The 12398-nt window shown below is 45.0% G+C and overlaps 1 protein-coding gene across 2 annotated transcripts in view; it reads right to left on the bottom strand.

Moving 5' to 3' along the window:
- Positions 1-2999: 2999 nt before the first annotated feature.
- The window catches only part of ADAMTS17 (ADAM metallopeptidase with thrombospondin type 1 motif 17), a gene marked incomplete at both ends in the record, with an annotated part of 347780 nt that continues 338381 nt past the window's right edge, over positions 3000-12398 (bottom strand). For both annotated transcript variants that reach the window (XM_079701384.1, XM_079701385.1), the window contains 2 exons: positions 3000-3166; positions 4360-4537. In XM_079701384.1, the coding sequence (XP_079557510.1) occupies positions 3000-3166; positions 4360-4537 (345 nt within the window). The remainder of the gene's footprint in view (positions 3167-4359; positions 4538-12398) is intronic.

Here is a 12398-nt window from a genome sequence, read left to right as displayed (position 1 = left end):
TGCATTTACCAGTGACCTTTGACACTGTCCACAGCTGTGGTCGGCAGGCTGCAGTTCTTGCAGCCAAGTCCCAGGCAAGTGGTGTGACCACTGCAGAAGGAAAGGACACAGCCTCCCTCTGTCAGCCCTCGAGGACTGGTTTTTGTCTTTTACTTCACAGACAGCTTAAAATTGTTATGGAAGAACATTTTATTAAACATATTCAACTCACTTCCAATGAAATGCTTAATTTTTCATTTACAGTGGTGTCCAATGTTTGTCTTCTGTTCTTTTTTTTTTCTTTTCTTTCAAACCAGCACCAAAAAGTAAAACAAAAATACCATGGGTACAGTACGTAATGTAAGTTAGCTAATGGAAAATATATACATTTGACTCTGAAATGAAGAAAAGAGAACAAAGCAATGATATTACTGCCATTACTGCCATTTCCCTGTGTTCTGATAATATCAAGCCATGGTCAACTGAGAGGGTTTCATTTGCACCAATGAAAATAGCACCATAAGATTGTGAGACTCTGTAGCTAGTAACACATTTGTGCAACCGAAAAGGTACAGTACTTGAGTGACAGTACAGGGTATTGTTAACCATAAAGAAACATCACTGTTGTAATGACAGGGTTTCATTGTCTTCTGTACAAAGTGGAGCAAGAGTGCTATGATGGCTTGACTGAAATTGATCATTGCTTGTGCCGGGAACAGAAGGCGGGCTGGTGAATTTCAGAGTGACAGTGCCAGCATGAGCTAAAAGAGCTCAGAAAGACCCTAACTCTGGGGAACCAAAGGGATGTTTAACAATAACTGAATCAGTCATTTGCATTCTGAGGGTGTGGGGCCCTTGCCAGGGGCGTCCAGTTGATACCGTCAAGGTGGCCAGGGGGGAGATTCAGAGGCACCAGGCAAAGGGCTCGCCTCTGGGCATGCACACATGCTTGCCCAGCCCAGGTGGGCCCGTGGTTCCCATGCAGACAGTAAGCAAGGCTGCCCCGGCTTCCTTAGCTTGCTGCTCCGACTCTGCTCCTCAGCCCCCGAGGTCGAGAGCTTTCTGTTCATCTGTGGTAAAGTACAGCCCATTTGGGGCTGGGGGAAAACTGAGCCCTAGCTCCCCAAGACTTTGAGGGGCCTGGGGAGTCTGCTCACAGCCAAGCCTGAGCAGGGAGGACAGCGTTCTGCACAGGCCCTGGGCAGCCGCTGGAGGTTACCTTGCAGGTGGGCTGCTGCAGCCTGGTACCCTCTGGGGTCTTTCCACAGAACATCTAAGGAGTTTTCTCAACACTACTCACAGATTCTAGTGGAACTGAATAGATTCCCTGCCATCCCTATCACTTCTCTGCCTCTGAGGCAGTAAAAAAAATCACAAACCAAAACACAGCCCGTAAGACGGGCTTGGGGTGGCAGAGTGTTTCTTTCTCTTTCTGATTTAAGCTGACTCTAAAGTTGTGACATCAAAAACTCAAACACAGATACATAAACACAGCACCAGTAAATCAAGAAGCACTTGGAGATGATCCCATGGAGATTAGCCTAAGTAAGATCCCCTCTGAAATAAGGGAGGAGAGGGTGGGTTTCTCATGATAAAGTCCTTGAATATAAGCACCCATCAAAGGCCCACTGAGTTGGTCAGCAGACCAGACCTCCCAGCATGTCGGGTCCCCTCCTCCCAGCTCCCGGGCGGGCAGGGTCCTACCATCTTCTGTGTTTTCACAGAGGACACTCTTTTCATCTCCCTGGGCTCCAGAGAGGGCACAGTTCTGTTTTGAGGGGTGAGGTGTCTGTAGGAGGCAAATACCTTCTTCCGGATTTTCTGAGTGTCATTCTTGTCCCACTAAGACGAGTCAACAACGACAGCATGACAATGATGAACATTGCAAGGTCTGGGCCACGGGAAGGCTGGGTGGGTATGTGGCCATCCTGGCCAGGGGCCACTCCTCCACCCATCCTGGCACTAGGCTGAGCAGCCCTGGAGGAAACCTGCCCCGTGCCAGGGTGAAGCACCAGGCCTGAGCCTGAGTCTTCAGAGGTTCTAAGAATCAACTTCAGATAGATGGCCAAGGTCAATGGGAAGCCATCTCTAAGGTGCAAAGCTTTATGAAGTACTGGCTAGAGCAGAGGTCCCCAGAAGCAGAGGGGGAGCCCCTCCACCCCTCCCAAAGCTGCCCTGAGCTCACCTCTATGCCAGGAAGCAATCCCAAGGCCAAACTTAGCACGTGCCTCCTCTCACAGCACCTTGAAGAGAGGCTCTTCTGTTTCCCTGTGTGGGGGACAACAGAGATCTGAAAACTAAATACGCCCCAAACCCAAGCCCTTATGGAATATTCTCCCCCACGTAGGTGGTATGCAGAACTACACAGCCCTAGCGTCCTTTTTAGTTCACACAGACTCAGACTCTCAGGGACAAGACCTCCAAGGAAAAGCCGCGATCTAGAGAGCACGTTCCCTGACAGGGTGGAGGGGCCAAGTGCTGTCCTTGTGGTGTCAAGGGGGCTCCAGCAGCCTGGCCTCTCCAGAGAAGCCTCCTTCCATCCAGGGTGTCACGGGCTTTCAGAATAAAGCCTGCTTTAAAGTAAAACGTCTCAGTTTTTGGATATCCTCCCCCTCCCCCGATACATCAAGCACTGGGAATTCAAACGTCAGAGGAAAGCCAAGACAGGGGCACCTGTGACGTTTCTCTTGACGATTTCTGTCAGAGGTGTTCCCTTTGAGGTACGTGGAACCTTAGAAATTACAATTATTTTGTGACTCATGCCTATTTTTTCCTTACCGTAGAAAGCCATCCAGTGGCTGTTAACAATATATTAAGTATAAAAGCACTAAGCAAACGTCAAGTCCACTCTCAGGTTCTAAGCAATTGGGTTCTTGGGACAGCCTCCTGGGTGAGCCGTGGTGTGCTTTGAGGGTCCCAGCCGTAGGACTGGTGTGCTCTCGGGTGGGTGGGCTTTCAACTAGCCATGTCGTCAGGACTCAGACCTCATGTCGGAGCATCGCGGGACCACTGGCCGCCTGTCATGAACTTGGTGGCGGCAGTGGCTGGCGCATCTTGTTCGCATAGAAGTCCCTGCATGTCTGGCAGCAGCGCTGGTACCACCGCATGTCCTGGCAGAGGTTCTTTTCTCGGATGACCCTGCAATACACTGTCCACTGGTCCCGTGTGCATTTGTAGGTCAGAGCAGCTAAGGGGACAGTGGAGAGAGAAAGCCCAGAGGTTATGGGTGGCCTGGGGACGTCATCATATGCACACACAGATGGCCTGCAGTCTGACATAGTCTGGGGCTGCCCTTACCCATGTGTACACTGGAGCCTTGCACAGACTGGGGAAACCATGCCCCTGCCAGGGCCATTGTGGATGTGGCTTTCTTTTGCAAGGGACACACTCTGGGTCCAACCTGACCACTTGGCAGAGTTCAGTGGTCTGGCTGCCTCCTTAAGGCGAGGGCACTGCCCCCCCCGCCGCTTCTGAGGTAAGTGGTGCGTACTGTTATTTTATGGCGGAGGACGTTATCTGTTGGCATTGATAAAACAGAACGGCACAGGGCAGTAGATATCAAAGGGCCCACAAAAGGTCACAGCACAAGCAGGTGGCCTGAATCTCCTTCAGGATCTTGGTAGTGCAGAGAGATAGTCCAGCCTGAGGGCATGCAAAAGCCTGGTGTACACCTCTGCAAGCTCAAAGACCCCCCCAGTGAAGCTGCTTGGAACTCCCCTTCATGTTGGTGGCATTCTAGCATTAGAGAAAGGGGCACTGGGTGGGGAAAAAGTTCCCTAGGAATTTCTAACTGGAAAAGCAGAAACTCTTTTCAATAGAATCATTAGATCAGTGCTAGATATTCTTCTTTTTGTGCCACCACGGGCCGGGGATGTGGCCTAGTAAAGGGCTGGGTTTGGAACACTCGGATCCAAGCTGCTCACACAAAAGCTCCCTGCCGAATTAAAGACTCCAACCTGCCAACACCTCTGTTTTCTTCTCAAGCACTAGCTTGAGGAACATTCCATGCACACATCACCAAGATTTCATGAATGACACCCCCAGATCCTTCATTTCCTGAAGGATGCACCTCCCTTTGCCTCCTTCATGCACAGGAATCCCAAAACACTTGAGGAACATTCTCCCATGTTCCGCATTTGTTGGCAGAGGGGCTCAAGTGTTTGAGACCACAGTAAACAAACATCTTTTTTCATGACAAGGATGAAATTCCATCTCTGAAACCTCAGATCCTCTACAAAACTGACAGGTTAGCCTTTCCAGAATTCAAATAAGCCCCAAGGAGGGGGGCTTTCTGGCTTATAGAACTCCCACTGCCAGTGGGGACTTGCTGGCCAAGGGATGCAGCAGCCCCAGGAGCTGGGGACCATCAGAGGCACTCACCAAGGCGAGGGGAAGTGATGGTGTTCACGTTGATCTTGTCATTGCAGACTTCTTGGTGGCACTGTTTGTAGGCTGCCGGCTTGGAGAGGGTAGGGCACTCATTGCCATGGCGCCCGGTGATCTTGTGCATGCACTGCACCACACGGGACTGCAGGCCCTTCCCACAGGTCGATGAGCACTGCCAGAGACAGGGAGAGGTGAGCTGGGGACAGCTGAGCTAGGGGCCTAACCCGGGCTGAGGGGCTTTGACAATGGCCTCACATCATAGCACCCTTGGGTCAGGCCCCTGCATGTCATTCCTATGTGCTTGAAATAATTGTAGGATAAGAGGGCTTGGCTGCATACCAGCTGCCTGATGGAAAACTGTTTCAAGATGTTAGGGACTGCATGTTTGTGTCTCCCCAACATTTACATGTTGAAGCCCTAACCCCCAGTGGGATGGCATTTGAAGGTAGGCCCTTTGGGAGGTAATTGGGTTTAAATGAGGTCATGAGGGTGGGGCCCCCATGATGAGATTAGTGTCCTTATAAGAAGAAGATAGATCAGAGTTCTATCCCTCCACCACATGAGGACACATGACAAGCCAGTCATCTGAAAGCCAGGAAGTTGTCCCTCATCAAGAACCAAATATGCCAGCACCTTGACCTCAAACTTCTCAGCCTCCAGAACTGTGAGAAATAAATGTCTTGTTGTTTAAGCCACCCAGCCTGTGGTATTTTGTTACAGCAGCCTGAGCTAAGACACAATTGTTGAAATATTAGTTTATGCTGGTTGCATTTCACCTCCCACCCTCTCATGCTTGTTCCAAGCAGAGAACCATCTGGGTTTTGAAATTCTCCAGTGAGCAGGGTGGCTTGCTGGCACCCAGGAGGGACTGAACCTGATGGCCACAGGGATCCCCTTGGCACTTTGTGCCACATGAGGCTCCCGGGCCTCTGTCCAGCCCTGGGTGTGGAGAGGAGCCCAGTAATGATGGGGCTGAATTTCCACAAGCCTGGAGGGTTAGGGGTCAGAATTAAGTAAAGTTAGAAAAAATGAAGAAGTGCAACCTTTCTTGCATAATGGACTCATGGACTAATATTGGGGCTAACAGTTTTAATTTAGACACCCAATCTCTTGTTCTTGGCATTTCCAGCATTTGCAGATGTGGGTGTGCTAAAACCAAACTAATGTATTTAGTTCAGCAGACCATCCTGCATTCCCAGTGAGTGGCCTTCTAAGACTTTACTATGTGTTCTGTCTCCTGCTCTTCTTCCCATTCCTCTTTGGGCTCCTTTAAAGTGTTTGACAGGGAACCTGCCAGGTATCCAGCACCACTCCCCCATCCTGCTTGATAGCCCCTCGGCCCTTGCTTGTTTTCCGGGGAGCCCTTGGAACCGTCTCTCCATTAAGTTGGTCTCCTCCCAGCCAGAGAGCCTGGTCCACATGTGCACTCTCTCCATCTGGGGTCCCCCAGCACACATGCTCATAACCCATGATTTACGGGGTTCTGAGAGCACTCTGCAAAACTTTAATAAAGCAAAGACCACAGGTATAGTAGCCCAGCTGGAGTTAACACTGGGACCTCAGGGTAGAGAGAGGGGACCATGGCCTTTCCTCTGAATGCCACATGTGGTGAAGATGCCAGGTGCCATCTGGATCACATGCCTCCCTCTCTCCTCCCCTTGGGTCTGACCATGGCCTGTGCTGGAGGAAGGGCCTTCACTGGGGGTCTGTGAGGGGTTACACTGCACAGACTCAGCGTGGATCCCTTCATCCATGAGAAGTGGCCATCAACTGCGCTCCCAAAGGGGTTTTTACGCCTCAGGTGAATTCCTCTGCTTTCTAGTCTAACAAGCAGGATCACATTTTTTTTCACTTTAGAAGGATAAAGAGCTCAGAGAGCATGGTGCTCTGATGGGGCCCAGTCTTTTCAAATCATGAAAGAGGTAGGAAAACCACAAGTGCCCCATCGCCTACGCAACCAACCCCCCCACCCCCCTTGAGAGTCCTGGCGTGTTCAAACCAGAATGGGCTCTCCCTGACAGGCAAGGCTGTGTGCCTGGCTCCATATCCATCTTCTGGATAAATCCCTCAAGGGCTGCTCACAGTCTTGAGAATCCTTCGTGCATGATCAATGCACATTTCTGGGTTCCACCCCAGACCTCAGGAGTTGGTACTGGAGCATTTGGAAATTTGAGGGGTGCTGCAGTGGAAGAATGACGTCACATGAGGAGGTTCCCACCAACTGGAGACCTGGAACATGGGACAAGTGTCATAGCAACGTGACACCTGGAGGGTGTCTCGGAGGGAGTGGCTTCAGGTTGGGATCTGCTGCATGGGATTACCTGGAGAGCGTTGAAAGGTCTTGATGTCCCAGACCAATCAATCATTATCCCTGGATGATGCACTGGGCATCAGTATTTTTCAAAGCTCTCCAGGTGACAGCAACAAGCAGCCAGAGCTGAGAAACTCTGACTTACCCTGAACTTCTTCCCTGTGTCCTGGGTAGAGTGTGAGGAGCTCTCTTTTCTTACCATGAAGTAGTCAAGTATTTGTATACAAATGTGTAATTAAGCAAGAACAGACATCCACCTGCAGCCCCAACTGATGAGTTTATATACAGGTGATAGGTGTGCTCAAATACAAGAGATGAAGCCTTTCACTCAAAATTATTCTAGGAAAAGAATAAGTTGCCTTATAATTAAGTAACAACAAAACCTCTCATAGTTCAGGGGTGGGGTAAGGGATACCCTCAATTATTTGTAGCAAGATCACCTGGGGGTTAAAAGAAAAAGGGACACAAAGAAATTTAACTCTCTTCTCCTGGAAGTAGGACACCATAATCATAAATGAGGGAGGATGGTGTAAGAAATTTTTAAAGATCTCTTGAAAAGTAATCTGGTAGGAATTGGTTCAAGATGGCAGAGTAGAAGGACATGCACTCACTCCCTCTTGTGAGAGCACCGGAATCACAACTAATTGCTGAACAATCATCGACAGGAAGACACTGGAACTCATCAAAGAAGATACCCCACATCCAAAGACAAAGGAGAAGCCACAGTGAGACGGTAGGAGGGGTGCAATCACAATAAAATCAAATCCCATAACCGCTGGGTGGGTGACTCACAAACTGGAGAACAATTATACCACAGAAGTCCATCCACTGGAGTGAAGGTTCTGAGCCCCATGTCAGGCTTCCCAACCTGGAGGTCTGGCCATGGGAGGAGGAATTCCCAGAGAATCAGACTTTGAAGGCTAGTGGGATTTGATTGCAGGACTTCAACAGGACTGGGGGAGAAAGAAACCTCACTCTTGGAGGGCACACAAAAAGTAGTGTGCATACCAGGACCCAGGGGGAAGGAGCAGTGACCCCATAGGAGACTGAAACAGACCTACCTGCTAGTGTTGGAAGGTCTCCAGCAGAGGTGGTGGGGCAGCTGTGGTTCACTGTGGGGACAAGGACACTGGCAGCAGAAGTTCTGGGAAGTATGCCCTGGAGTCCACCATTAGCCCCACCAAAGAGCCTGTAGGCTCCAGTGCTGGGCCACCTCAGCCCAAACAACCAACAGGGAGGGAACTCAGCCCCACCCATCAGCAGACAAGTGGATTAAAGTTTTACTGAGCTCTGCCCACCAGAGCAACACCCGGCTCTACCCACCACCAGGCCCTCCTATCAGGAAGCTTGCACAAGCCTCTTAGATAGCCTCATCCACCAGAGGGCAGACAGCAGAAGCAAGAAGAACTACAATCCTGCAGCCTGTGGAACAAAAACCACATTCACAGAAAGATAGACAAGATGAAAAGGCAGAGGGCTATGTACCAGATGAAGGAACAAGATAAAACCCCAGAAAAGCAACTAAATGAAGTGGAGATAGGCAACCTTCCAGAAAAATATTTCAGAATAATGATAGTGAAGATGATCCAGGACCTTGGAAAAAGAATGGAGGCATAGATCGAGAAGATGCAAGAAATGTTTAAAAAAGACCTAGAAGAAATAAAGAACAAACAAACAGAGATGAACAATACAATAACTGAAATGAAAAAAACACTGGAAGGAATCAGTAGTAGAATAATTGAGGCAGATGAATGGATAACTGACTGGGACGACAGAATGGTGGAAATCACTGCCATGGAACAGAATAAAGAAAAAATAATGAAAAGAAATGAAGAAAGCCTAAGAGACCTCTGGGACAACATTAAATGCACCAACATTTGCATTATAGGGGTCACAGAAGGAGAAGAGAGAGAGAAAGGACCCGAGAAAATATCTGAAGATATTATAGTTGAAAACTTCCCTAACATGGGAAAGAAAAAAGCCACCCAAGTCTAGGAAGCACAGAGAGTCCCAGGCAGGATAAACCCAAGGAGAAACATGCTGAGACACATAGTAATCAAACTGACAAAAATTAAAGACAAAGAAAACTTATTAAAACCAACAAGGGAACAATGACAAATAACATACAAAGGAACTCCCATAAGGTTAACAGCTGATTTCTTGGCAGAACCTCTACAAGCCAGAAGGGAGTGGCACAATATATTTAAAGTGATGAAAGGGAAGAACCTACAAGTAATATTACTCTACCTGGCAAGGATCTCATTCAAATTTCATGAAGGAATCAAAAGTGTTACAGACAAGCAAAAGCTAAGAGAATTCAGCACCACAAAACCAGCTCTACAACAAATGCTAAAGGAAATTCTCTAAGTGGGAAACACAAGAGAAGAAAAGGACCTACAAAAACAAACCCAAAACAATTAAGAAAATGGTAATAGGAACATACATACCAATAATTACCTTAAACGTGAATGGATTAAATGCTCCAACCAAAATACACAGGCTTGCTGAATGGATACAAAAACAAGACCCATGTATATGCTGTCTACAAGAGACCCACTTCAGACCTAGGAACACATACAGACTGAAAGTGAGGGGATGGAAAAAGGTATTCCATGCAAATGGAAATCAAAAGAAAGAAGGAGTAGCAATTCTCATATCAGAAAAAATAGACTTTAAAATAAAGACTATTACAAGAGACAAAGAAGGACACTACATAATGACCAAGGGATCAATCCAAGAAAAGATATAACAATTATAAATATATATGCACCAAACATAGGAGCACCTCAATATATAAGGCAACTGCTAAGAGCTATAAAAGAGGAAATGGACAGTAACACAATAATAGTGGGGGACTTTAACACATCACTTACACCAGTGGACAAATAATCCACACAGAAAATTAATAAGGAAACAAAAGCTTTAAATGACACAATAGACCAGACAGATTTAATTGATATTTATAAAACATTCCATCCAAAAACAGCAGATTACACTTTCTTCTCAAGTACACACAGAATATTCTCTAGGATAGATCACATCTTTGGTCACAAATCAAGCCTCGGAAAATTTAAGAAAATTGAAATCATATCAAGCATCTTTTCTGACCACAATGCCATGAGATTAGAAATCAGTTACAGGGGAAAAAAATGTAAAAAACACAAACACATGGAGGCTAAACAATACATTACTAAGTAACCAAGAGATCACTGAAGAAATCAAAGAGAAAATAAAAAAAATACTTAGAGACAAATGACAATGAAAAGACAATGATTCAAAACCTATGGGATGCAGCAAAAGCAGTTCTAAGAGGGAAGTTTATAGCAATAAAATCTTACCTCAAGAAACAAGAAAAATCTCAAAAAAGCAATCTAATTTTACACCTAAAGGAACTAGAGAAAGAAGAACAAACAAAATCCAAAGTTGGTAGAAGAAAAGAAATCATAAACATCAGAGCAGAAATAAATGAAATAGAAACAAAGAAAACAATAGCAAAGATCAATAAAACTAAAAGCTTGTTCTTTGAGAAGATAAACAAAATGGATAAACCTTTAGCCAGACTCATCAAGGAAAAGAGGGAGAGGACTCAAATCAATAAAATTAGAAATGAAAATGGAGAAGTTACAACAGACACTGCAGAAATACAAAGCATCATGAGAGACTACTACAAGCAACTGTATGCCAATAGAATGGACAACCAGGAAGAAATGGACAAATTCTTAGAAAAGTATAACCTTCCAAGACTGAACCAGGAAGAAACAGAAAATATGAACAGACCAATCAGAAGTAATGAAATTGAGACTGTGATTAAAAATCTTCCAGCAAACAAAGCCGTGGACCAGATGGCTTCACAGATGAATTCTATCAAACATTTAGAGAAGAGCTAACACCCATCCTTCTCAAACTCTTCCAAAAATTGCAGAGGAAGGAACACTCCCAAACATTCTATGAGGCCACCATTACCCTACACCAAAACCAGACAAAAATACTACAAAAAAAGAATATTACAGACCAATATCACTGATGAATATAGATGCAAAAATCCTCAACAAAATACTAGCAAACAGAATCCAACAACACATTAAAAGGATCATACACTGTGATCAAGTAGGATTTATCCCAGGGATGCAAGGATTCTTCAATATACCCAAATCAATCAATGTGATACACCATAGCAACAAACTGAAGAATAAAAACCATATGATCATCGCAATAGGTGCAGAAAAAGCTTTTGACAAAATTCAACACCTATTTATGATAAAAACTGTCCAGAAAGTGGGCATAGAGGGAACCTACCTCAACATAATAAAGGCCATATATGACAAACCCACAGCAAACATCATTCTCAATGGTGAAAAACTGAAAGCATTTCCTCTAAAATCAGGAACAAGACAAGGATGTCCACTGTCGCCACTATTATTCAACATAGTTTTGCAAGTCCTAGCCATGGCAATCAGAGAGGAAAAAGAAATTTAAAAAATCCAAATTGGAAAAGAAGAAGTAAAAATGTCACTGTTTACAGATGACATAGTAATATACATAGATAATGCTAAAGATGCCACCAGAAAACTACTAGAGCTAATCAATGAATTTGGCAGTTGCAGGATACAAAATTAATGCACAGAAATCTCTTGCATTCCTATACACTAACAATGAAAGATCAGAACGAGAAATTAAGGAAACAATCCCATCTACCATTGCAACAAAAAGAATAAAATACCTAGGAATAAACCTACCTAAGGAAGTAAAAGATCTGTACTCAGAAAATTATAAGACACCGATGAAAGAAATCAAAGATGACACAAACGGATGGAGAGATATACCATGTTCTTGGATTGGAAGAATCAATATTGTGAAAATGACTTTATGACCCAAAGCAATCTACAGATTCAATGCAATCCCTATCAAATTACCAATGGCATTTTGTACAGACTAGAACAAAAAATCTTAAAATTTGTATGGAGACACAGAAGACCCCGAATAGCCAAAGCAATCTTGAGGGAAAAAAACGGAGCTGGAGGAATAAGACTCCCTGACTTCAGACAATACTACAAAGCTACAGTAATCAAGACAATATGGTACTGGCACAAAAACAGGAATATAGATCAGTGGAACGGGATAGAAAGCCCAGAAACAAACCCACACACCTATGGTCAACTAATCTATGACAAAGGAGGCAAGGATATGCAACGGAGAAAAGACAGTCTCTTCAATAAGTGGTGCTGGGAAAACTGGATAGCTACATGTAAAAGGATGAAATTAGAACACTCCCTAACAGCATCCACAAAAATAAACTCAAAATGGATTAAAGACCTAAATGTAAGACCAGACACTATAAAACTCTTAGAAAACATAGGAAGAACACTCTTTGACATAAATCCCAGCAAGATCTTTTTTGACCCACCTCCTACAATAATGGAAATAAAAACAAAAATAAACAAATGGGACCTAAAGAAACTTAAAAGCTTTTGCACAGCAAAGGAGACTACAGACAAGATGAAAAGACAACCCTCAGAATGGGAGAAAATATTTGCAAATGAATCAACGGACAAAGGATTAATCTCCAAAATATATATGCAGCTCAAGGTTACAAAAAACAAATAACCCAATCAAAAAATGGGTAGAAGACCTAAATAGACGTTTCTCCAAAGAAGACATATAGATGTCCAAGAGGCACATGAAAAGCTGCTCAACATCACTAATTATTAGAGAAATGCAAATC

This window comes from Hyperoodon ampullatus, assembly GCF_949752795.1.
Source record: "Hyperoodon ampullatus genome assembly, chromosome: 3".
Taxonomy (NCBI): domain Eukaryota; kingdom Metazoa; phylum Chordata; class Mammalia; order Artiodactyla; family Ziphiidae; genus Hyperoodon; species Hyperoodon ampullatus.
The sequence above is the reverse complement of the archived record's forward strand: the minus strand, read 5'-3'. Positions and strand labels throughout refer to the sequence as shown.